The sequence below is a fragment of the Raphanus sativus genome, chromosome 5, assembly GCF_000801105.2.
Source record: "Raphanus sativus cultivar WK10039 chromosome 5, ASM80110v3, whole genome shotgun sequence".
Classification (NCBI taxonomy): domain Eukaryota; kingdom Viridiplantae; phylum Streptophyta; class Magnoliopsida; order Brassicales; family Brassicaceae; genus Raphanus; species Raphanus sativus.
Window position 1 is genome coordinate 30886742 of NC_079515.1, and position 26111 is coordinate 30912852.

At 33.7% G+C, this 26111-nt stretch overlaps 7 protein-coding genes across 10 annotated transcripts; 3 read left to right on the forward strand and 4 right to left on the reverse strand.

Annotated features, from left to right (window-relative positions):
• Positions 1-4253: 4253 nt before the first annotated feature.
• On the reverse strand, positions 4254-6412 carry LOC130512384 (26S proteasome non-ATPase regulatory subunit 6 homolog). 4 transcript variants are annotated; one of them, XM_057010312.1, is made up of 6 exons: positions 6117-6412; positions 5737-5804; positions 5286-5573; positions 4994-5102; positions 4712-4880; positions 4254-4605 (listed from the first exon to the last, which is right to left on the reverse strand). In XM_057010312.1, the coding sequence occupies exons 3-6, from the start codon at positions 5460-5462 to the stop codon at positions 4431-4433; spliced, it is 630 nt and encodes a 209-aa protein (XP_056866292.1). In that variant the 5' UTR covers positions 5463-5573; positions 5737-5804; positions 6117-6412; the 3' UTR covers positions 4254-4430. The 4 variants fall into 4 exon arrangements, with proteins under 4 accessions (XP_056866292.1, XP_056866293.1, XP_056866291.1 ...); XM_057010313.1 differs by having other exon boundaries at positions 5737-5836; XM_057010311.1 differs by having other exon boundaries at positions 5737-5872.
• Positions 6413-7460: 1048 nt separating this feature from the next.
• On the forward strand, positions 7461-9632 carry LOC108829164 (kinetochore protein SPC25 homolog). Its single transcript, XM_018602831.2, has 8 exons — positions 7461-7689; positions 7780-7845; positions 8015-8161; positions 8313-8426; positions 8522-8611; positions 8722-8844; positions 8976-9187; positions 9372-9632. The coding sequence occupies exons 1-8, from the start codon at positions 7524-7526 to the stop codon at positions 9381-9383; spliced, it is 930 nt and encodes a 309-aa protein (XP_018458333.2). The 5' UTR covers positions 7461-7523; the 3' UTR covers positions 9384-9632.
• A 4631-nt stretch (positions 9633-14263) lies between these two features.
• On the reverse strand, positions 14264-16419 carry LOC108829158 (pentatricopeptide repeat-containing protein At3g48250, chloroplastic). Its single transcript, XM_018602824.2, has one exon. It carries the CDS (start codon positions 16304-16306, stop codon positions 14468-14470), a length of 1839 nt encoding a protein of 612 aa, XP_018458326.1. The 5' UTR covers positions 16307-16419; the 3' UTR covers positions 14264-14467.
• Positions 16420-16983: 564 nt separating this feature from the next.
• On the reverse strand, positions 16984-19581 carry LOC108829159 (probable serine/threonine-protein kinase WNK3). The gene is made up of 8 exons (XM_018602825.2): positions 19426-19581; positions 19304-19341; positions 18980-19207; positions 18673-18896; positions 18289-18446; positions 18034-18199; positions 17710-17835; positions 16984-17617 (listed from the first exon to the last, which is right to left on the reverse strand). The coding sequence occupies exons 1-8, from the start codon at positions 19492-19494 to the stop codon at positions 17079-17081; spliced, it is 1548 nt and encodes a 515-aa protein (XP_018458327.1). The 5' UTR covers positions 19495-19581; the 3' UTR covers positions 16984-17078.
• Positions 19582-20716: 1135 nt separating this feature from the next.
• LOC108829160 (cytochrome P450 71A26) lies at positions 20717-22484 on the forward strand. Its single transcript, XM_018602826.2, has 2 exons — positions 20717-21657; positions 21754-22484. Exons 1-2 carry the CDS (start codon positions 20806-20808, stop codon positions 22351-22353), a joined length of 1452 nt encoding a protein of 483 aa, XP_018458328.1. The 5' UTR covers positions 20717-20805; the 3' UTR covers positions 22354-22484.
• A 570-nt stretch (positions 22485-23054) lies between these two features.
• Positions 23055-24531, reverse strand: LOC108829168 (protein-L-isoaspartate O-methyltransferase 1). The gene is made up of 4 exons (XM_018602837.2): positions 24328-24531; positions 23817-24087; positions 23563-23730; positions 23055-23477 (listed from the first exon to the last, which is right to left on the reverse strand). The coding sequence occupies exons 1-4, from the start codon at positions 24331-24333 to the stop codon at positions 23227-23229; spliced, it is 696 nt and encodes a 231-aa protein (XP_018458339.1). The 5' UTR covers positions 24334-24531; the 3' UTR covers positions 23055-23226.
• A 72-nt stretch (positions 24532-24603) lies between these two features.
• LOC108829169 (uncharacterized) lies at positions 24604-25477 on the forward strand. Its single transcript, XM_018602838.2, has one exon. The coding sequence runs from the start codon at positions 24691-24693 to the stop codon at positions 25096-25098; it is 408 nt and encodes a 135-aa protein (XP_018458340.1). The 5' UTR covers positions 24604-24690; the 3' UTR covers positions 25099-25477.
• The last annotated feature ends 634 nt before the right edge of the window (positions 25478-26111 follow it).

A 26111-nucleotide genomic window follows, 5' to 3' on the forward strand; every position in this document is an offset into this window, starting at 1 on the left:
TATATATTTAGATGGGATATGAATAAAAGGAATAAGAAGAGGTTGAGGTGTGAAAGACGTTATTTTTAAAGAAGTAAGGTGTATGGGGTTTTCAACATAGTAAATATTTCCAGAATATATTGAAATGTAAGGAAAATAGTGGTGTTTCATTATGAATAAAATTTCAACCATAACATATTTTGTTTTTGCTTATAAAAATTAGTTGTTGTATGGAGTAGATGAAATATTGATAAAATTAAATCTGAATGGAGATAATAGTTGAAACATAGGAAAGTTATTATCATTACTAAGAGATGATATTAAAGTTTTAAAATAGAAAAGTGGATCTCATAAATAGGATGCTGGAATTTTGCAAAAGAAGCATGTAGATCTGTTGGGTTTTTTTTGAGGTGGAGAGCCTGAAATTATTTTGAAATTAATCAATGAGCATAACTTAGGAATATAAATCAATTATTTGATTCATAGTATATGTGGTCGTACTTGGAAGTAGTGGAATATCCATATCCGGTGAAGAAGTTTTAGATGTCATCTCTCTCTTTATAGCTAGAACACTGAATAACAGAAAATGTGAATTATTAGAAAAATTATCATTAAAAACATCTCGAAATAAAAACATTGCGTAATGCCCGGGTTTATTTTCATAAAGTTTTAATTCATTTTAAAATATTATGTTATTATATTTAAATATGTATTATATATTGGATACTTTGACAAATATTGATTATTAAAATGAAGTCTATCTTATTAGAATCCAAAACGTATATAAAGATAAAAATACATATTATATTATTTAAAATAATATTACAGAAAAACATATGTTAAAATTCCAATCGTTTAAAATTTTGATTTCGTAACTATTTTCTTTATTATATTTTCCTGATTTGTATTTGTACTGTATAATCAGTGGCAAAAGTTTTAGTTATTGCCAAGAAAACTATTCTTTCTAGAAATACATGAAAAAAAATTGTTGACATTTTTCACCCGATTTCAAAAATGTTGGATCTAATAAATACATTTTTTGTAAGTACCTTGATAAAAGATAAACAGTTAATTGTTTATTGACTACTTATTTTGAAATTTCATAAATGTTGAGAAAAATACAATGATTTTGTAAGGTGATTGTAAGTGTTCCGAATTATTCTATTGCTTTTTTTTCACAACCATTTTCATTTACCATTTATGCTCTAGGAAAATAATTTAAACCTACAGCACAAAGGTTAAATTAGAAAATATATTGGTTTCAGAAATTAATATTTCTGGAGTTTCATATTTAAGTTTTTGATATAAATCTAAATTAATAGAATCTATAGTTGCAACAGAAAACGTACCATTTATATTCCAAAGTTAAATGATTAAAACCACAATTTCTACCAATCAAACACTCGAGATTCTTATATGATGAAGAATAAATATCTCTACTATATATGATTTTATATATGTTGTTCCTTGCTATTTTTAATATTATTAATTTTATGAGGAGATAGAAGATATTATAGATATTCGATAATAAGTGTTGGTTATATATTGGTTTACTGCTGATACATGAATTCTTCTATTGACCTTCATTTAGGAAAATAAAAATACATGTTAATCAGCATCTTGTATGGTATAATCAAAATAAATTATTAAATATAAATCAAATAACATTTTGTTAAAAATAATAATTAAGATATGAGTTGTGATTTTGCATCCAGTTAGTTATTTATGAAATGTTCTGTATAAAATAATAGAAATGATTGTAAGATGCTAAAACCGACCAAAAATAGGATTCATGTGCCTTCTAGTGTATGATATAAGCTAAATTGTTCATATACAGACACGCAAGTCACATATTTAACATTAAATTTAGAGATATTCTATTTTTACTGTAAATCTGATATAATTTTTTTAAGATTTTACTTTTTTCAAATGACTATTTCATAAATATCTTAAATTTATAATGAAAAAACTAAAGTTACTCTCATAAATTAATTACTGTTGTTTAAGAACCATATTTAAAATTGTATAAACTCAACTTCACCCTATAAATACTAAAAAGGAAAAATAATTAGTACACCCTAAACCCAAATATTATAATATTTTCCCTTGAAAATAATATAAAAAGTGGTATATAAATTATGGTAATGCAAGTAAATTTTCAATGAACTTGATATTATTTTTTAATTTGTTTTTAATTTTGTATTAAGTTTCTTAAGATATTCTGTATATATAAATTTACTAATTTGGTCAGAATATTTACAAAAATTTCATGGTTTTGTTTTCTGTAAGTTTGGAACATAAAAATATTTTCCCTCATCTACATACAATTTGTGTTATGATAAAATCTTTATAATTCTGAATTAACGTACTGAAGATAGGGAATGTGGTTTTTTGACCAAAGGAGAATGGAGTTTGGTCTTTTACGTTGTTGTATTCGGTTTACCTCTTATGGAAGTAAATTTTTTTGATGGTGTTTTTAGCATACTAATTTTCCTGCATTGTTTTAAATTAGTTTTTAGGATATGTTATATAATTTTAATGAGTATTGAACTTCTATATATTAGAGATTGATGAATGTGATTAACATGGTTATTATCGAGCTTAACTGCTCAATAATTGTCTAAATACAGTTTTTATTCATCTCGTATTTAAAAAATGATCAAAGCTTCATTATCACTGTATGTATATATTTTTAGTTTTAAGTGTTTGTTCGCTTAGATGTAAATTCATTAAAGAAATCAAAATCACATACCATGTGAATAGCTTGGAAATAATTTCAGTTTGTTTTTATTCAATTTATTTTGTTGTATTAGCTTGTTTAAGCTTTATTTTAAGTGTAACTAGATCTTGACCCGTGCGCCCGCACGGGCACTAATTTTCTATTTTTTTTTTATATTAAATGATATATTTATAATATTTGATCGTTTTACATTGACTAAGTTAGAAGTTGATATTTGGATACTCACACGAATTTGATTAAAATCTATTCAGATTTGAGTTTTTTGAGTTTAAAGATTCTAGCTGTATTCGATTGTTTATAAATTTTTGTCCCGGTTTGATTCGGATCTTTACAGGTTTGGATAACCCGTTTAAATTATTTTTTAAATTTTCAAAATTTATATATACTTTAAATTTTCCTAAATCTAAAAATAAAAATAATATAACGTATAAAAATAATATAACATATAAATTTAAATAATGTAAATCCGTTTGGATATTTATCCAGTTTCGGTTCAAATTTGGTGCTACTTTTTCGTTCAGATTTTTTAAATGAAGAGTTGATATTATAATTTCCATTAATTGTTAGTCCAATAAAATAAGCTGATAAAAATATATATTTTTGACATTGATTTAATGAAAAAGTGAATGAAGTGTATTTAAATCAAATTTAATTTAAGAAAACAAATTAATGTTCACCGAATATTTAACATGTACTTTTTGCTTAATATATTGGAAAGTGATTTAGTGAACAATGAGAATATGGAAGGTTATTCTTAGAATATTTGGTTAAAAAAGATTCTTACAATCACGTTTAAAAAATATCAGTTTAGATATTTTTATAATCACGTTTAAAAATTATCAGTTTAGATATTTGGTAAGATTCCATAATTTTATTTTAGAAATATAATTAAATGACAAAAAATCTAGTGGCATAGACTTGTAATTATTTAGGAAAACTAAGGGTTAATTCTAATTTGTACTTCACTTTTAATAGATTAGATTATATTTTTTTTACTATTAATGTAAGACCATCTCTAATGACTCATTTTTTTCTTCTTCAAAATATAAAAAGTCTATAACAGAATTGGCTTCTACTCCAAATAGAGTGGAAAAACATTCTCTAAACACTCAACTACTTCTCATCTGTAACACATGTATTCATTAACAAATGATGAATCTAAGAAATAGGTCAGTGCCTAACCATGATATGTCAGTCAACACAAATGCATGCAACTACTAATTCAAGAAACGGGTCTGTAATAGACACCACAAAATTTGCAAGAGAATGCTACTACTCCTCTCTCGAATCATAATCTAAAATATATGACATTTACTTAAATTTATCTCTCCCTGCAAGTGTAATCACTGGAGTCTTTGTAAATCCCTCCAGGAAACTTCTACGATGTCGCTGCATACTTGCACATTTTTTTTTAAAACATCATCAGCTGATGTAGATTTGTATAGAAGAACCTTTCATGATTAAGGAAGAAGAAACTAACCTCAGATGGGGAAATACGACCTTGAAATTTTTTGATAAGTTCATGCTTTCCAGATGTGAAAGTAGAATAAATAAATAAATAAAAAGGTAGATGAAACAAACTGAGTCATAAGAAAGAACAGACAGGTGTTGATCTCAAATATCGTTTCTCACACCTTAAGATTCTACCCATTTGAGTTGCAAGTTGTTGCAGTTTTGAGGAAAGTGCTAAACAGACACATGTGAGACATGCTCACAGATCAATGACTCGAAACAGCTTCTGGATCCGGTTTAGCAAGAAGTCCCCTTGCTTGATTGTTGCCTTGTAAAGTGCATTCTTTGCATCAGGACGATTTGTCTCCAAAACACCGGCAACCTTGCCTATCTTGCAGTGAAGCTTCCCAGCTGCAATGAAGCGTGACAGCTCCCTCATCCCTGGATTATAAAAGAAGGAAACATGTCAAGTCAGGTTCTAACTTTGTATGATCATATATATTCTTACAGAATGTAATTGAGCGTTTTTAGTGTGCTTACTGATCGATGAAATCCACGGAAACACCAAAGGCATTTGCCATCGCATCCACCATTACACTCTTGTAAGACTCCAAAAACTGAGAGTACACCACCGTTCTCACTTCTCTCATGTAGAACCGGAAATGTGGGTTCAAATAACGGTCAAACTTAATCTGCTCCGCCATTCCAGCTTTGAAAATAGAAAAACAATGAATCTATTATTAACACATAGACAAAGCAAGCAAAACGCATACACAATTAACAAAGTTCAGTAAGCTAATTAGGTCACTATATTGAACTCACCAAATGCTGAGAAAAACGCCTTGTACTGGCACTCGTATAGTGAGTTCAGGAACTCGGAAAGGAATGGTATCTTCCCAAGCACGGTTAAGATCTCAGGTGCGTCAACAACCTGTCAAATTAGTAGTATAGCACTTTAGCATTTTATTCAAAAAGATTCACATCCTCATGGAGGAACTACACCCAAAAAAACAGATTCACATCACTTTAGTACTGACCAAACAAACTGAATGTTATCATCCGTGACTGGATTTAGAACACTCAAAAGTAGAGGACCTGGGAGATCGACAAATACCTTTTGCTTAAGAGAAACTCTATCCAGAGTTATGATGCTGGTAAGCACGGTGTAGAAAATGAAGGTCTCGTAGAGAAGGATCTCATACATCGTGAAGGTCGATATAGAATCCAAAAATAAGCTGGCAGCCTTCTTAAAATTTCTGGTGGAGAATGCGAACGTGTACACCCTCTCCATGGACAGAAAATCAAAATCTCACCTCTCTGCTCTGCTTTGCGACTGTTAAGTTTGGATTTTGAAGCGGATGATGATTCGGAACATTTGTAGTACTTCATCTTCCCCAAATTTCTACAAAGATATATATGATCAATCTCTGTATTATGATACTGAAACACTAAATCAAAAAATAAACATTAGTGCACATGGAACTTGAATCTCAAGAGTCAAACTTTTCTCTTCTTATTCCTCTGTTTCTGAACAGAGAATTTTCAAAATTGAAAACTTTACTCACCAGAAGCGGAGTCTACGAAGTTCCCATCCTGTAAGAAACTTGAACCGACAGGCTTATGATTTCTCCAGCTGCAGAGGAGGTTCAAATCTCCATATGATATCTTACATCCATTGTAACATTGTCAAAAAAACCATAGCTAAACAGAGAAGGAAAACACACATTAAACAGGGTAATGACTTTTTTGATTAGTTAAGAATCTAAAGTATGCTCGCTGAGTCATAAGTAAAAAGACACTATTAAGCTCACACTTGCGTAATCTGTAGTATGTCAGCAATTTTCAAATTACACATCAACAATGAAAATGATCTACGACACATAGAACATAAATTTTCAATCTTTGTGAACTAAATATGAAAACAAACGACTAAGGAGATCCATACCTCTAGGGGAAGCGTTGATTTCCTGGTATGATATTTGCCGGTGGAGAGTTGAGTTTTCCGGTCGATTTTACGGCCACGGCGATAGCTGCTGAAAATCAGGTTTTTGATTTAGGTGTACATAGATTTTTATATAAATGAAGGATTAAGGGGGGAGTAGCAACAAAACATTAAATAATAGCTTTAACATCATCATTGATTGAGAAGATAACGGAAAAAAGCAGAAACTGAAAAAGATGAAGTGGAAGAGTCAACTGCGGGAGGGGGGGAGAGGAGAGACTCTCGACGCGTGAAGATAAAAATGAATTATTTCTCGCCATGGGTTCTTGTGGGCCGACTGATAATTGAATTGAGCCCATACGAAACTTCACTCTATTTCAGCTATGGTGACGTGTCAAAAAGAAAGTGTCTTATTGGCCTGAATTAATTTGCTGAGGTGGACACTCTCATTGTTGAGATTATCTCCCTTTTAGTATAGTATTGATTTATTTGTTTCTATACTCGGAACAAATACAAATCTATGTTAACATCAAAAATTTCAAAACAAATCATTTCGGTTTTAGAAATATTTAAATAGTGATTTTTTCTCAAAATAGTTGATTTCTTTTCAAACTATTTCTATAAATATAAATTGCGTAAATCTCCAAAATAGTTCTTATTTAAATAGTGGATTTTTCTCCAAAATAGTTGATTTCTTTTCAAACTATTTCTATTAATATAAATTGGTAAATCTCCAAAATAGTTCTTATTATTTGTTTCCCTAAATAGCCATTAAGGCAGAAAAATATCAAAGCTAGCCTTCATTAATGGGTAAAAAATATAAATGATCTTATTATTTATAATTTTGTTCATTATCTATTACAATTTTTTTTTTAAATTCTAAAAACAATAAAATATAGAATATGTAAATATCTTAAATAGTCATTTTGGTTTTTGTTCCCTAAGTAGTTTCTAAGGAAAAAACTCCCAAAAACTAGCCTTCATCAACGGGTAAAAAGAAAATTATATCCTTATATACAATTTTACTTTATTATTTATTATTTATTAAATATTAAAAGTAAATATTAAAAATATACCTCAATTCATGAATATATCATACATTTATGAAGGTTTTCTTAAACTTTAAAGAAAAATCATTTTTCAAAAAAAAAATTAAAAACGTTTCCTAAAATATATTTCAAAATTATTTATATTTAAATACTTATATATTTTTTTTTGTAAGAAAGGGATATGATTATCTTTTACCCGTTTAAACGAGAAACCTGGCTTAGAATAGACTTTGAGCCCAATAAATTTGAACATAGGAATAAAACGACGCTGTTTCAAATTCTCATCACTGTGAAGCTTTTCGAAACTCGAATCAAAAAAGTGTGGGCGGGCTAACAAGCTTCTCTCTCTCTCTCTCTGGTGATGGAACAGATTAGCGGAGATACAAGGAAGAACAACACTATGGGAATCGTGTGTGAGAAAGATATCGAGGAACAGCGGCTTCAAATCGATTCCTTCATCGCTTCCCCCTTCCACAGATCTATGGACTCTCTACTTGACCGAGCTAAAGCCACTGCTCAGAGCCAAGGTTGGTTGTCTCTAATTCTCGCATAATGTAGTTAAGTTCCGTCTCAGTGAAACTAGGGTTTTTTATTCGATTTGGGATTTGATTTTGTAGTGGAACTAGCGAATGTGAAAGCGGATCTGAAAGAAGCAGAGTACGAGCTCGTTAAAGTGTTGTCAGGTATATAAAGTTTCAAACTTTGTACATATGTTTTCTTAATCTGGGAACTAATTGCTTGTTTCTTCTTAGCCCCCTTTTATTGCTTGTTTTGGTTACAATATAGTTTCATGTTTTGTTGCTTCTTACTCTTCTGTATCTTTCCATCTTTTTCTATGTTTTGATGTTTTAGCGAAAACCCATAAAGAGGCGATGCAAATGGGTTTAAGGGACTCCATTTCTGCAACACAATCTCGAATCCAAGTGCTTAAACGAACTCTGCAGTTACACAAGTCAAAGAAGGAAGAGCGTGCCAAAACTATCTCCCACCGTCTGCAAGGTATTGGCTTTATTTTTTTACATTCTAGTTTTCATGTGTTTGTTATATGTGAGACTCAGCTTCATCTTTGAAAAGTACTCGGCTTTTATAGTTTGAGACCACATCTGAAAGACCAAGCTAACATATTTCTACTTCTTTCCATCCGATGAAGGCTTATCAGTATCCAAGGACAATGCTGGTCAAGTCACGGAAAACAAATCCCATATTGATGAAGCCATCTCTTGGTATAATCAGGCTCTTGGTTTTCATGTTGAAGCTGGACATGGTAATGAGAGAAGCTTTTAAGTTTGGAACGATCATACTTCTTTGTTATTGAAGTTTGACCTTTGGAGGATCTTGTTGTTTTTACTTCTCTTGCAGGAGTTAAGTTCACATTCACCAACATTGATGCAAAAAGGCCGACACGCGAGTTTTCGTTCACAGTTCACTATGGAAATGACATCTACACACGTGAGTACTCATATACTTCTTTACTGAAACAAGTATCAACTACATTTTAGTGATTACAAAGAGACTAATAACAAGAACTGTGTACAATATTTGTCTTACATGATCATCAGTATTGGATTGCAACCCACAATTAGATGACATGGATGAGATGGTCCAGAAATTGAATAAAACCAATGACCTTTTCGGATTTGTTCGTCTGACGAGGGATAAGTTTCAGAAAGCTACCTTATCTGGTACGTATACTGACTCTCACTCTTTATCTTTAGACTTTGTATCTCTAGAAACCAGACATCTAGTTTTGAATATATGTATTTTGTATTTGAACTAGACTTGTGTTTTTTTCTTTCTATAATTGACTTCTCAGAACTACCAGCACACTCAGAAAACCTGCCACAGGAAACTTCCATCATATCTGCTTCAGCTCCAGCTATGTCAATTACTACTGATACAAGCATGCTTACTCCAGAGAACAAGGTATCTAAGGTTCAAGTGAATCGGCGACAGAAACGATCTAGCAATTCCCCACTCCAATCTCCTGCACCCACGTCTTCCACTCGCCGTTCTTCTCGCCTTAAGGTACAGACACACGATTGTGTTCTTAAAGTTGCACCAAACTCAAGTCTTCTGACTCTGAGGGACTATACTTCCCAAAAGTAGGATAAGGGAACTTCGTAACTAGTAGACATATATTTTTAACTGATCACTTGTTTGCCTAAAGTTTCCAACAGAGAATTCATATACTGATTCAAACATGTAACAGGCTAAGAAGTGAAGGTGGAGCTCTGTTTTCTTTTTCACCAGGATCAAGGAATACACAAAAGCTAAGATGTTGATGGTGTTTTGGAGACTTTTGACAGCAATCTGTTGTTTGACTTTCCTATTAAATCAGACTACTGTTGTTATCATGCTTATCTACCAACTTTGATCAATGTACTAGTATTGGTGCTGTGTTTATACAACTATCGATCTATATGTACATGTTGGTAAAATTATTAACAAGAAGGTGAAATTTTAGTATGAAGAGTCCTCCTACTATGACACTACACCACCGGAATAAACAGGTATTATTAGAAGGTTACTTTATTTTCGCAATATCTTCTTGTGTTTAAATTCTCCATGGGGTGAAACATACTCATTGTATTGATTGAAAGGGAGGTTGTTGTCAAGTTCTTCTCCAAAGTGAAACCGGTGTCTGCAACAACCCAACAAAAAGAAAGCAAACAATACTTGTTAGAAAACACATAGTCCAAGTTACAAAAGAGATGAGAAAGAGACCACCAGCAACGTGCAACATTTGGAATAGTGCGACCTTCACCACCCAAGACCATGAGAGGAACATTATAATTGATCTAACGTACCATGAGAGGAACATTAATTGATAAACAGGTTGAATTTACCCAATGCATCACCAGTTAATGAATCAGCCGCAGAGTTTGCAGACGTACTTAATATTTTGTGGGTAAGTTGTATATTTCAGATGGGCTTAGAAATATGGGTATCTGGGCCAAGGATGTCCTAGAATCTTGTACCCGAGAGTCCGAGACCATGAGAGGAACATTAATTGTATATTCTCAGATGGGCTTTAAAAAACACTATACACGGGAGATGTATCGATTTGGAGAATATATGTTGGGAAAATAAGTTTGTTATCTAATTATCGATCAAAAGAGGAACTCTAATTTTAGGATATTTGTGAAGTAAAATTAACCAATCAATCAAATTTCAGTTATATATATTATATGCTCACTTTTAAGGTTATTGTTGAGAAAATAGTAAATGCTAAAACTGGTAACTAATCCATCGCTAATGTGCTTACCCACATAATTAATCATTCAAAGTTACATATATGTGGTTGTCATTATTATTTTTACGTGGTGACATCGTATCAAAAACTAAAATAGAATATTTGAACTAAAATTTAACATAATATTTTTAGATAGAAAGAAAATAAAACCACTCAGTCAATTTAAAACAGTTTTTTCGGATCATCTTACAAATAGTTTTCAAAGATTTATATATATGTTTATGTTCACATTTAAGGTTTTCTATAAACACACAAAACTTGTAGAAAAAAGTTACAATGTCAACATCTAAATTTGCTATATTTTGTATTATTTTCATTTCTTTTGCTAATTTTCATGAATGTATGTTATATATAATTTACGTTTATCCAATCTTATATCAACATTACCATTATAATTATAATAAAATATTCCATCATCATTTTTAATTATTTTATTTGTTAAATTTTATACAGGTGCTAATCCGGAAAAAACTTTCAAACATGGATGCTCTAATAAATCAAAACATGATATTTGGTGCTGCATGTCAAACAAACAATGCCGAAGTTCCAAATTGGAATGTCAGAAGGTCTGTATTAAAGGCCGTTGAATTTTTCTGAAAATAATTTTTATAATTATATATTTTTAATATGTCCGAGTACTGTGTTCTAAAGATTTTGGGATTTTTTTGAAGAGCTCAATTATATAGTTGTTTTTCCTTTTTTGAAATTCTCCAATTGTATTTAATAAGTTTGAAATTTTATAGCAAAAAAAAGAATAAAACCATTTTTGACTGTTTTATCTGTATTTTATTATGTAAAGGCTCGTTTTATTGAATAAATTGATTATATATATATATTGGAAATACAAAAGAGAATCTTTTAACTAATAGCAGATAAAATAATTGCCACAAAATTTAATAAATTTCACTGGTCTTGGATTGATATAATTCAAAATCTGACAGAAATTTGTAAGACAATGAGATAATCTATTATAGAAAAATTCATAATGGAGGGGGTCTTTCTCAGATACATAAATTTTTAAATTAATAATTAAAACATAATCTTAACATGAATGTATACAAAACGTTGTATTGTTTTTCACAATGAAATCAATCTCTTAACACTTCAAAACATTTTGGTATAAATTTATCTTTTTAATCTAAATCACATTTATATTATATAATACATATTTTATATACACCAAATATTATAACAAGAACAAGATGAAAAACAAAGTATGGTCATCTTGTTGCATCCTTAGTATATTACGTTCGAAAGCCAAAACACTTTCCTTATTTAATTTTGGTCATCTAAGCTCGTAAATTTATTAATTACTCCCATTCTTAATCCATGTGTGTGATTTTTTTAATTAACATACCAATTCCTTTCTAGATCAATTTTATGTTCGTTCACATTAACATATCAACAATATATCATCATCATACACAATGTAACATGCAAATATTTTAATAATATCTCAAACATGTTCAAATTTCCAACTTCATTCAAACATTTGATCTTCTCTTGATATTAATTTAGCTTGGTTAATCTTCAGACTATGTAAAACAATAAACATTCAAATATCTGGGGGTAAAACAATTATTCTAAAATATATATGTAAATATAAAATTAATACTTATGATATCATCTTTTGAAATACCAGTTAGACGTCCATTTTCACTTTTTATATATGCATGCATGCAATCTCTTTGCTGCTTTTTGAATTGTTTGAACCCAGACTACTGGACTAGTTTTTTGAAACGGCCCCTCTATATTACATCTTTTTCACATAAGCTTCAATCACACTACCTAAGAATTGATCGGATGATTGATAAACACCTTGAAATGTGTTGAGAATTTTGCATATACATGTGACATACCACTTATTTTCTTAACCAAAATATCTAGAAAAACAAAGTTGCAAAAATAAATAAATAAATATATATATATATATATATATATATATATATATCTAGAAGAACAAGATTATAATGTGTGTAAATATTATAGAATTCTTTAGTGTTGTGAATACAAATATTTTGTTAATGATTATATTTTATAGGAAAATGAAATACATTTGTATGGTTTACACAAGATATTTTAACACCAATTCATGTTTTTAGTATTTTTCTTGTCATAATTAATAGTTACACAATGCATGTTTGAACTAGTGCTAGGACAGCAAACCTATCTAACAATGTATGACCAGATTTCTAGATTTCTTGATTAGTCACATTCATAAATTTTTAAAATGTTGGTGCTTTGTCCAACTGTTTGGGATGAACAACATGTAAGACTGATTATGATATTTGTATATAGCATGCTTGCTTTATATTGCCAAAGACTAATAATGATACCATATGCTGGAGTCTTTTCATATTTTCTCTAATCTCGCTAAAAATGTTGCTACTTTTTTATGTCATTCAAAGAAAAAAATAAAATATAGGTTATTATTTAGTTGATGGAAAAAATCTAAAAAGGTCACTATAGTGCAAACTATTCAAGCTAATACAGTAAAAACTCTATTAACTAATAATGTTGGAACTTAATAATTTATTAATTTATTGGATTATTAATTTATAGAAAATTTCCCCTTTTAAATTTATATATTTGAATTATATTTTTATGTAAAATTAAGAAAAATAATTATTTATTTTATGCAATTATTAAATTTTACATATAGAATTTTTAGGTTGTTTTTATTCGACTATTTGGTGTATAGAAAAGATGCATCAAATGTAAAAAAATTTTAGGTTTAAAATGACAAAATAACATGAAAGAACATCAATATATTTGTAAAAGTCAAAGATAGAATTTAATGTGGATAAACATAAACTATACTATATATTTTTATATTTATATAAACTTCTATACATTAATTATTAATCTATGTTTATATTGGGACCATATATTTATATAATTTTTTTAGAAAAGTTATTATCTTATTATTTTATCGAATTATGTCACATTGTACATTGGTCTAAGTGAAGACTGTTAAAATTTATTAATTTATCGTATTTATTAATTAAATGAGTATTAATTTATGGAATTTCTATTGTATGTCCAAAAAAGTTTTTTTTGCCACAACAGAAAAAATGTAGAGAAAATGTAGAACATTCATTCATAATTTTAAGATCACATTTTGGTATTGTGAAAGAACCAGTACGTTTTTGGAAAAAAGGCTTAGATTATATAATAACTGGATAAGTAGTTTTACATAATACGATCATTCGCATTAAATACCAGATGACGAAGATAGTTGCTTTCAAACATTATTAAGTCAATTCAGAAAACTAAAGTATATAGAAAAGTTATTTTTCGTTTGATAATACTGAGAAACATATAGTAATTTGATGATTTAAAATGTCTAATTTGTTTTATTATTTTGCATAATAGCTCTTTCTCTAGTAAAATGTTTATTGAAATAATATTGTAGTTTTATGAAAAAGTTCTAAAAATTGTTATATATAAGTTAATTATCAACAATTGTGAGTAAAAAGTGTTGATTCTAAAATAAAATAAAATAAATTAGAATAAAGTAAGAGTAGAATTAAAAATTTAGTGTTTTTAAAATTTAGTATTTAGGATTTTTGATTTAGGGTTTATGATTTATCTAAAGATTTAGGATTTGTTTAATAGTTTATGATTTAAGGTTTAGTGTTCCGTTGACATGATTAAAAATATATTATTATTTTCTACAACTACTATTATTTTTATTTTTTTTATTTTTTATTTTAAAACATAATATAACTTAATAATAATCGTTTTATAAAAAATATTGGATACAAAATAACAAAATATTATTAGTTGATGAACATATATATTTTTCTTAAATGGTAAATTCAAGAATAACTCATCGAAAAATAATCTACCGGGATTCAATAAATTTACTCATCGAAAAAGAAAACATTCACTCAAGAGTACATAAATTCATATTCAGCACTTCTTCTGCAAATTGGTGAAATGAATTATGAAAATAACTGCATTTAAGGTGCAAAAACTAGTTCCATAACTGCATTCTCTGAATGAAAAAAAATCAAATTCTCCTTGTAACGAATGAAAGAAAACATCCTTCAAGCTGCGCCAAAGAGTGCAGTGATTTTAGGGTGTGTTCTAAAGCGATGGGGACATACGAAGACAAGGTCTTTCGCATCAGCCAGTCTTCCTTCTCGGTAGAAAGCTTCAACAACATGAAAATAGGCTGCAAAGGAAGGAGAATCCTTTGAGCTCAGCACATCCAAGAACTTCTTAGCATCTTCCAAACTCCCAAACTTTGCGAGGTATCCATCAAAAGGCTCTGCATAAGCAGGGTAGTTCTGCTTCTTCATCATCTGCAGAAGATCCAGCGCCTCATCGCCCTTCTTTATCTCCAGCAGCTTGTCTATAACACCCTTGTAAGTGGTTTGCCAAGGCTTGACATCGGCCTTTCTCACCATCTCCATTAAAAATCTCCAAGCTCCCTCGATCCTGTTCTGGCTGAGAAACCCACCTACCAACACATCAAGCAGATCAGAGTCGATATCAAACCCTCTCTCCAGCATCTCCGCAAAACACGCAAAGGCCTTGTCAACTTCGTCGTTCTTGCAGTGCCCTTGGATGAGAATAGTCCAAGTCTTTATATCCGGAACGCATCCTCCCGCTTCCATCTGATCCACAACCCCACGCGCTTCTTCTAACCTCTTAGCTTTACAAAGACCAAACACGAGCTGGCTGTAAGTGATGTTATCCGGCTCATAACCCGCACCTCTCATCGCCTCCACGATCTCTTCAGCTTCTTCAAACCTCCCTACACTGGTCAAAGACCTGTGGATCCCATCGTACACAGCCTTTGACAGAGACTCCCCAGTCGATTCAAACTTCCTCGAAACCCGAAACACAAGATCCAAATCAGGACTGGGACCAGCAGACAATGACCTCAAAAGAAGGCTACAATCTTGAACAGACGGCTTGTACGGACCGTCCATCATAAACTCGTAAAGCTTAACAGCCTCCACCATCATCCTACACTTCTGAAACTGCCTCGAAACCTTTATATAAGTATCAAGATCCACCTCACCCCCTGCACTCTCCTTCATCTCATCTACAACGCTCCAAAACTCCGCCACCGAACCAGGCCTAGCCAAAACCCTCAACACCGCGTTATACGTAACAGTACTATGTCTATAACCAGAATAACTACCGACCCAGCGAAAAAACGACAAAGCTTTCAAAGGATGCTCCCTCAGCTCCTTCAACACACTCACAACAAAACCATCCGACAGAGGGAGTTTCATCTCCTGCAACTCCCTCTCAACCTCACAACTCCAATCACCTCTCGAAACAGCAGCGGAAACACCACCCGCGACATCAGAAACCGCGTTCTCCTTGAGCATCCTCTCGTAGAAATGAGCCAAAGCAGCAGCGTCGGCTTTCGAGCTCTCCTCTTTACTAAGCAAACCGTAAACAGTCTTGTAAGTCTCCTCGTCGATATAAAACCCTCTTTTCTTCATATCGGTCAGAGTCGTCCAGAACCGTTTCATTGATCTCTGGTGAGCCAAGATCCTAAGCATCGTGCTGTAGAGCGGAGAGCTCGGAGGGAGACCTGAGTCTCCTCTGATGACCCAGTCGAGAAAGGAGCGAGCTTTCTCAGGGTGGTGCTTGTCTAGTTTCCTGAGAAGGTAGATCGCGGTCTCGTGGGTTAGAGGCGTGTCTGGTTGCTTCAATCCTTCCTCTACTTGTTTGGACCAAGGGTTCTCGAGTACTAGCTGAAGCATTGACTCTGGTCTCGAAGAAGAAGCAAAGGAGCGGACTTTCCATGGAAATTGACTGGAAATTGCGAGAGAAAGGGACGAGATTTTGCTTAGATGCGACCGGGTGGAGATCTTTGAGTAAGCGATTCGGAGAGAAGACAGAACTGCTTTTGACCTGTACATGGCTTGCTGTGTGTGTGATGGAAGAAGGAAGCGACGAAGAAGACGACAGTGACGAAACTGTAGGGTTTAAGCGGAAATGCAACTTCTTGCGAATTGGGGGTTTCTCAACAGCTTCATAAAACGCTGCGTTTTGTATGAAGATAGGTTGAATTTTAGGTATCCAAACCGTATCTAAACCGAAAAACCAGAAATGCATACTCGGTTCAGACAGTACTCTCTATAAAAGACAAACTCAGGATGTGATGGATCAAATAGTGTTGGTATCGACCAGCCCAAAGCCATTGCTTGTGAGTTGATGAAGCCCAATACGTGTAGAATAGGTAAAACGTTTTAGGGTTATGAGAGTCTATATTACTAATGTACCTTGAGCCAAAAGTTAACGTAATCTCCTCAGGTGTTCTTGTATTTGAATTTACAAGGGAATCAGGGTTTGTGGTTAAGTTTGTACTCTCTTACTCATAATGAGGTTTGGGATGAAAGTCTCCCACAAATCATACCGGTTCAAGACCCGAAATTCGTTAAACTATGGTGTGTTCTTACGTTTATTGTTCTAAGTTCTAACCCTTCTCAAAAAAAATCTAAGAACATAACATAAGATTAGAGTTAACGAACGACGTAATAAGGATCTAACCCTAACGAAAATGATAGATTTCCTTATAATAGTAACAATTCCATAGTTTGCACCAAGCACATTTTAATTATTGTGTAGTATAACTGTATAACATAATATTACAGACCAAATAAATATTGACGAGAGATGTAACAAACGAATTTAACACAGTAAGCTGTCGGAATCCATGGCTTGCAATCTGAGCAAAGCCTCTTCAGAGATCTCAGGAGGAAACTCTTTCAAAAACTCACGAACAACACGTTCTTGATCTCGATGCAACTCTTCGATCTGCTCTCTCTGTTTCCTCAACAAAGACTCGAGTTTCTTAACCACAATCCAAACTTCTTTATCATCGATGCGTCCTTTTGACGGCGACGAAAGCTTAGAACTAGAACGTTGAGCGAACGGTGAACGTGAATCTCCAGCTTTGGGAGAGGACCAGACTTTTCTACCCGAGGGAAATCTATCTAAACGCAGCGAATCAGGAGAAGATAAGCATCTTTGCATGGTTGAATAATCTCCGTTAAGACCAGAAGGGATCCAATCGGGAATGTGTGAATGTATCTCTGCATCAATCATCTTAGCGATCATGGAGATGTCTTGATCATCGGTTAGGTCTAATTCCTCGACCATTTCGATGGCTACTGAGAAAGATGTGTCCGTCTCTATGTTAAACGGGAAGTGTATATTACGAATTTGACCTGTATTAACATGTTACTACTATTATCTAAAGAAAGATTCAATGATGATATGATAATGGAAACTTTTTTATATAAAGAAAAAAGATTGAAACCTTTGGAATCGGTGATACGTAGTTTTAGGAAGATTGTGTTGAGATCTTTACGTTGCCCTTCTACGGTTAAACCTACCGCAGAATCTGAGAGTTTATCTTCAATTTCTCTCCCATTGCATCCGTTTTCTGTATATAAATCATATGTACAGTATACAAAATATATAAACCGAACTGAACTATTGGTTTAAAGATAGATTACTATAGGAGATCTACAAGATCGACCTAGATGGCTAGATCCAACAGTGAAGATAAAAGATATATCAAGATTATGGTTACCTTTGTAAGATGTGACACAGAAGATATATCAAAAAGAAAAAAGGTTACCTTTGTAAGATGTGACACTTTCGGTCTTTTCCTTGTAGCATTTCAGAAAAGGATCATCAAGTAGTTCCTTGGCTGACAAGCGTTCTGAGACCTTTGTGATACACTTCTCTATGAATGCTTTCACTTGTGGATCAGTAACTTTTGCAAGTGAGGCTGGTTTGATTCCCTAACAAGCATCAATAAAATGGACCGACTAGATAAATATAAGTCACAGACATTGATGTTGGATTAGGATTGGAGAGAAAGATCACTTACCGATGTAACTTTCCTATAAATCTGAGCAGCATTTGTACATTCGACATACGGGTACTCGGAAGTTACAAGCTCAAGCAAGCACATTCCAAAGGCGTATATATCGACAAGTACATTGTAATCCTCTTCATAGAGTTCAGGCGCCATAAATTCAGGAGTACCTTTAACAATTTCAAACATACGCAATTATAGTTTTGAATGGTGAGACATGAGTTGCACTTAATTAAGTTTGAGTTATAAAATGTTACCGATCATTCATAAATTAATTTTATTTTTTTGAGTTTATGCATGAATTATAAATAATGTATTATAATTGTTACCAATCGAAGCTATAGTTTCACAAAAGGAACTTTGAATTCTAAGAATGAACAAGCTTAAAGGACTCACCAATGACACTATGAGCTGAGCGAGCACGGTGCAGAATGGCTGCTAGCCCGAGATCTCCAATTTTAACCTCACCTTGGTTACCATTGATCAATATGTTATCGCATTTAAGATCTCTATGGATCACAGGAGGATCATGACTATGAAGATAAACAAGCCCTTCTAGAATCTGCTTTGACCATTTCTTCAGTGCTCTTAGATCAACACACTTGTGCTTCTTCCGGTACCTAAAAATGTCAGAGGACTCGAATGGATTATAACGTTATATCAGAAACATAATAAAATATTTGAGAGAAAGGAGAATCTAAACTGTCTAAGATTTCCGGAAGTGAAGACTTCGGTGATGAGATTGATGGTCATGTGTTGGTGATCGATCCAAGAGGTGTAGAATTTGATGATGCTTTTGTGTTTAAGGGTTTTGAGTAAGTGAACTTCAGAGTAAAGACGATCTAAATCCTCTGAGCTACAGAGTTTATCGTCTAGCTTAACCTGGTTCCAAGCCACTTCGATTCCTTCCAGTTGATCAAATGCTCTGTATCTGAAGAATTGCACCGATGAAAGAAAATAACATTTTTATAACTCCGGATTTGTTGAAAAGTTCATGCAAGAACAGAGATCTGTTAGAAAAGGATACACTTGTTTAAAAGCTCCTTTGCCTAGAACTTCATTATACTGTAAAGTGAGACACAAGAAAGATTATAATGGAGCAACAAAAGGGTTAATTAGAAAAGGAAAACAAAACAAAGAAGAACAGACTCGTCCATAGCGACCAGTGGGATCAATCTCTACGAACTCTTCCTCGGAGTTTTCCTCGTCTTGTCTCATTCTTGAGGGTCGATAACAGAGGATTTCTTGGGAGCAGAGAGAGAGTTTGGTCAAAGAAGAAAACGCACCTCTTTGGGAACATATTTAAAAGCACATTATCATTATTGATATTATTGTTATTAAGCATTACTTGGCTGTTTTTGAGTATTAATTGGTTACTTAGATGTTAATTGACTTTTCTCCCATTCAAACCAAGCTTGAGCTTTTTCCAGCTATTCGTATTTAATGGTGTAGACTTCGCTCTTTCTTTGTAGACACTGAGATCCACCGGACAAGACCACGTGGCAGAGGTGTGGGTTGTTGCTTTTTTCCCGCCCATGGATCTGTTTTTTACTTATTTTTGTTGGCTTGCCTATTTATTGTCATGTGATTTTATTATTTTGTTCAATTATTTTGCTTTCTCGGTCAACTTCAAGGTGTTTCTCTTACGGGATTCGCGAATCAAGAAAAACTCGTTAATGAATAGCAAAATTTCCCTTTTCTTATTCCGTAAGTCACAGTCTTGTTGCTGACTATAAAAACCCACCCTAAACTGAAAAATAAGAAGTTAAAAATGGGTTTGGTAATTACAAAATCGTGGTTAGGATTTTCTCAGTAAAATTCTCTTGTTCTCTCTAAGACTCCTTCAAGTGTTCATCCACATTTTTGTTCATACCATATAGAGGCTTTTTATACATATTCTTGATTGGAAGAAGCCACCAGTTTAGGGATATATTCTACACAAGCACGCCCTGCAGATATGCTCGTATGTTTTTATTTATCATCTGGATTTGGTGTGAAGCTATGCTAACATGATGTGGAAGTCTGATTTCGCATTTACCAGCTGGAGAACACCAATGCTTAACAATAGTCGAAGTCAACCAATCACTCAATTTAAGCTTGCTTTTGGGACGTCCACATAAAACGGCTAATGAGGAAATAGCGACGAGGAAACATGCACCTAGAAGCCATAGCTTTTTTTTTTAATAGCACTCTATAAGTAGACACTAGTGGCATAAGGAGAGGAGATAAGATAGAGAAACCATAAGATTGTAATGATAGTGTGAGAGATAGGCTTTGTAGCATAACCTGTACTATTCATAAGCGCTTAGATAGAATGAAAAAAAAATTCAAAACATATTTTTGTGGTATTCAATAAATCAAAACTAAATCCAGAAGAAAGAACGATCACTAGATTTTGTCTTTTGTGAAATATAAATCGTATAACATTATCTGTTTTCCGAACAAAAAAAAAGAAAAAGAAATTGAGCGGACATTAATTTTGGTCCGTGGTCCGTGGAGACAATACCAAAGAACTTCAAGAATCTAGACATGCAAATGATGATCACAATACTTCTCTTATGCTCAGTAATCTTGATTACCTTTCTCTTCTTCAAGAAAGAGGAAAAAAGCAACACACCATCATCACCACCTAAACTTCCCTTGATCGGAAACCTCCATCAGCTGGGGCACCATCCTCACCGATCACTATGCTTCCTAAGCCACCGTTATGGTCCTCTCATGCTCCTACACTTTGGCAGCGTCCCCGTTCTAGTAGTCTCTTCAATGGAGGCGGCCCGAGACGTTTTGAAGACGCACGACCGCGTGTTTGCAAGCCGTCCACGGTCTAAAATCTTCCAAAAGCTTCTTTACGATGGACACGATGTGGCCGCAGCTCCTTATGGAGAGTATTGGAGGCAAATGAAAAGTGTTTGTGTCCTCCATCTCCTAAGCAACAAAATGGTACGTTCCTTTCGAAACGTGAGAGAAGAAGAGATGAGTCTGATGATGGAAAAGATTAAAGCAAGTTCGTTACCAGTGAATCTAAGCAAGCTCTTAGCAAATTTAACGAACGATGTGATATGTAGAGTTGCTTTGGGAAGGAAGTACGGCTGTGAGACGGATTTTAAGGAGTTAATGGAAAGGCTCACAAGGCTATTGGGAGTGTTTAGTGTCGGGACTTATGTTCCGTGTCTTGCATGGATTGATCGGATCCGAGGTCTGGATAGTCAGCTAGAAAAGTTAAGAAAGGATCTTGATGAGTTCTTTGAGAGAGTTTTACTAGACCATGAAGATGGTGACGGAGGAGACAGGACTGATTTTGTGGATGTATTACTCAAGATTCAGAGAGAGAAAAGCGTCGGGTTTGACATCGACCGAGTCAGCATAAAGGCAATCATCTTGGTTAGTGGAAGAAACATACTATCTCAAATGATACTTGTTCAGATTCAGTGATGTTTTAGTATATGATCATAATTATTTTATTATTTTGGTTTTCAGGATGTTTTTGTAGGTGGTACGGACACATCTTACACACTTATGGAATGGGTAATGACAGAGCTTCTACGTCACCCCGAATGTCTTAGCAGACTTCAAGAAGAAGTCCGTACAATTTGCAAGGGGAAATCAAGCGTATTAGAAGAAGATATTCAAAACATGAACTACTTAAAAGCTGTGATCAAAGAGACACTAAGGCTACATCCTCCACTTCCACTGATGGTTCCTCATGAATCAACACATGATGTCAGATTAAGAGATTGCCACATACCTGCCGGTACACAGGTCATGATCAATGCATGGGCAATCGGGAGAGAGGTTGCGACATGGGGACCAGACGCAGAGGAGTTTAGACCGGAGAGGCATTTAAATTCATCTGTTGATTTCCGGGGTCAAGATTTTGAGCTGATTCCATTTGGAGCAGGGAGAAGGATTTGCCCAGCTATATCGTTCGCTGTGGTGTTGAATGAGGTGGTTTTAGCTAACTTAGTGCATCAGTTTGGTTGGATATCTACAGAGGATCAGGCCGAAGTTGCTGAATCAACTGGTATTGCAATTCACCGCATGTTCCCTCTTTACGCCATTGCATCATCTACTTCTTGACTTGGGAACTATTCATAATAAATGTTTTATTATGTTATGTATGCATCATCATCACTATCCATTTGCTCATTTGAAACTCTTATTAGCCAAGTGTGCTTTGCTTGCGAAGACTCATTGTTCTGTGAAACGAATATTATCGGTCTCCAACACTAGGACTGAGCGTTTTTACCCTAAACCGAAATATTTATCTAAATCTGAATTTGAACCGTTATACAAAGATATACGGTGGTACTTATGAGTTTAGTACTTTAAAGTTTGATTATAACTTGAACCAAACCGAAATTCGAACTATATCCAAATAAATCCAAAATTAGTTAATGTGTAAATGTTTTTATATATTTTAAGTTAATTTACATATGATTTTTTAAAGATATTTGTAGTTTGATTTATTTGTTATTTTAAATATTCTTAGTTAGTTTAGATAGTTAAACTAATATTTAATTAGATTTGTGAATAATTTCTATATTTTTTGTTAATTTTTCATGTTAATATTATTATATATTAGTAAATTTAAATAGTTTAAAATGTAGTTATATCTTAAATATTTGGTATGATAAAAAGATAGTTTTCAAATATTTTAGATATTTTAATTTACAGAAGTTGAGACAATTTTGATGAATCAACCGGTAGTGTGATTCACTGCATGTTCCCACTTTACACTGCCATTGCATCAACTACTACTACTCGATCGACTAAAACCATTACCCTTAATAAACACTTACTATTATTTATGTTCAACAATAAACATGTTTACCCATTTGAAACTCTAACAAGCAAAGACATCCTCGAGATTTATGTTCTCTAGTAACAAGGTTGATTTATAAAACCAAGTGAAGCATACATGATCCATTGTACTGTATAACAAGCAAATCATCACTCGCCTCTCAATTGGGCTTCACGGCTAGTTAAAGGAACATAACGAACTGATGTTTCGCTCCTGATGCTAACCGAACCATCAGAGTTCTTATCCACCACTTGCAGATCTTGGAATAAGTTGCCAACCGGGATCACCAGTCTCCCACCAGGTTTCAATTGATCAATCAATGCCTCTGGGATCTCCGGTGCCGCTGCTCCCACATGAATAGCATCATAAGGTGCAAACTCACCCCATCCTTGCCTTCCATCTATTTTTGAAACAAACAAACATCTCATTGTTTTTTTTTTTTTTTAAAGAAAACACCAAACAAACTTTTGGAACTGAAACCTCACCTCCAACATGAATAGCCAGAGATCCTTGTTTCAGCAATGGCGAAGCAGCAGCACTCGCTTCAATGTTCTTGATGGAAGAAGCCACCAATTCAGGGATGTGCTCCACACCAATAGCACGACCTTCGGAACCAACCATAAACGCAAAGCAAGCTGTTAAGTACCCGGTTCCTATCAAGATCAACCAATATCATTCATCAACCAATGAACCAACCCGCAAGCAAGAACTGAATAAGCCTAAGTTTCAAGAAACAAACCAGAGCCGACATCAAGAACACGCATCCCTGGTTTCAGATTCTTTTCGAGGAGCTCAAGGCACATTGCGTGCATGTGAGGAGCTGATATGGTGACGTTGTAGCCAATAGACAAGGGACTGTCGACGTAAGCATAGGAACGGTCTGGTACAAAGAGGCCTCTGTCGACAGCCTCCATAGCTTTAGCGACCTCGTCAGAGGTAATCACACCATGGCTTTGAAGATTCTCCACCATAGCTTTGTTCTTGTTGATACTGTTTGGGCTCCAGAATTGCTACAACAAACAACAACAACAACATCAGGACCAAACACTAAACTAGAAACTACTTAAAAAGTTGATACATTTCAAGTCATCGGATTTTTAATCAATCGATTGTGTCTAGAAACTTATTAAATCAAATGAAACTTTCTGCAGAATTATTTAGAAGAAAAAGATAAAGTTTTGATCAATTAGGTCCATTAAAATCACAATTACACTTCTCGGGTTTCGAATTAGAACAAAGGGAAAGAGTACCTTCATGTTGTGTGAGAGATAACTTCCCGTGACTGGACACTTTGAGAAAGAGTGAGAGAGAGAGAGAGGTGATCGGAGACTTTATTCGTTTAGGATAATGCGCATGATAGCGGAAACTGCACGCAACAAAAAGGGAATATCGTGCGCGTGCTTTTGCACAGATGCCCGATATTTTGTGTTATGTTTCAGTATTTTCCCCTAAGTTTGGTTTTTAATCATTCTGACCCCCAAATGTCTGTTCTACAAGTTTGCAAAACGACGTCGTTGTGGAGGTTTAGGACGACAAAACAAAACCCCTTCGGATCTGTTGTCGGCTTCGCTCGTCACTTCCATCATTTCTAGGTTTTTCTTTTTCAATCTGAAATGGCGAATCTTGTGCACAGATTTCTGAGGAACCAATCCTGTTTAAGAGCGATCCCGAGGCTCACTCCCAGTCTTCTTACACCACATCAGAAGCCTTGCGTCGTCGTCGAGTCTGCATCTGTAGATTCCGATCCAGTTTCTCTTGCTAATAACCCGGTGATTACGGTCTCCTCTTCGTTTAATAAACCCGACGAATCTCTGCGGTTTTACCCTAGTTTCCCAATCGGGTACGGATTTAACCCGACTATGGTTCACGGTTCGGATCTAATCGGTATGGTGCCGTTCACGGAGGAGAAAGGTGAGAAGGAGGTGGTGATTTACGCTGATAGTGTGAAGAAGAAGCGGAAGAAGAAGATGAACAAGCATAAGTACAGGAAGCTCAGGAAGGCTCAAGGTCGCAAATCTTAAAGAGCTTCTTTGCTTCGATTCCTCCCTTTCTCCAAACATATTTGTTTGAATTAGATCGGTAATGCTACAAAGTATTGTTTTCTGCATTTCCCGTTAAAGTGAGTTCACTCATTTCCACACAGTTGCTGTGTTGTAGCTTCAATGATTTGAATCTTCAGGACTTGAAAATTGTGTTTCAAAGTTGATGGGCATTAGCCAAGTGAGTTTGCTTGCTTCAAAGTTCCTGTCTTTTTCTTTCTTGCATCGTCTCTTAGTATTGGTTTGTCTTTACCTAATCAGAAACCCTGAGATGTATATAGGTCTTTTAGTTTGTGATCGTGGTCACTTTTCTTGGTTGCTTTGGAGACCTATATTATCTAGTCTGATTGTTTTCAATTAACTCGATGTTTCTTTTCAGTCTATAAGGAGCTGTCTTGATATAAATCGAAAGGCTTCTTAGTTTCTTTCCCGGAAGAAATTATAATTATGGATAATCGCCGGACATAGTAATTAGTAGTTAAATTTAGATTCTTCAACGGGTTCATATAGAGTTATTTGCTTCTACTATATAGATTGCTTGTTTCAGATCCATTGAGTGGTTACTAATCCGAGGGTTTAGTTTATCCAAATTATATTTATCCTCCTTAAACCCTCTTTCTTCAGGCTTTTGATTCTTATGCTTTCTCACCTTATTTTGTCTTGGCTTTACTTATGAATGAGCTTATAATGTAAATAGTTACGCTGAAAATTTAAAGTTTGTTTTTTTGGCAATTTGGTTTGAATATATATAGAAGAGATGTTTTGATGATTTTTAGTGAAGAATACCAAACTATGAAAGTTGTATTGATTAAAATGAAAGTTACCAGGGTTTTTAGATGAAATTGGAAAGGAAATGTATGAATGAAATTTTGTTGGTTTAGTGAGAAGGGAAGAAATAAAAATTGAATGCCTGAATTTTAAAAGTTCCAAATTAGTGGTTTATTGTGGTTGGTTGGAGAGATTGATGATAGAGATATTGGTGCAAATAAATGTTT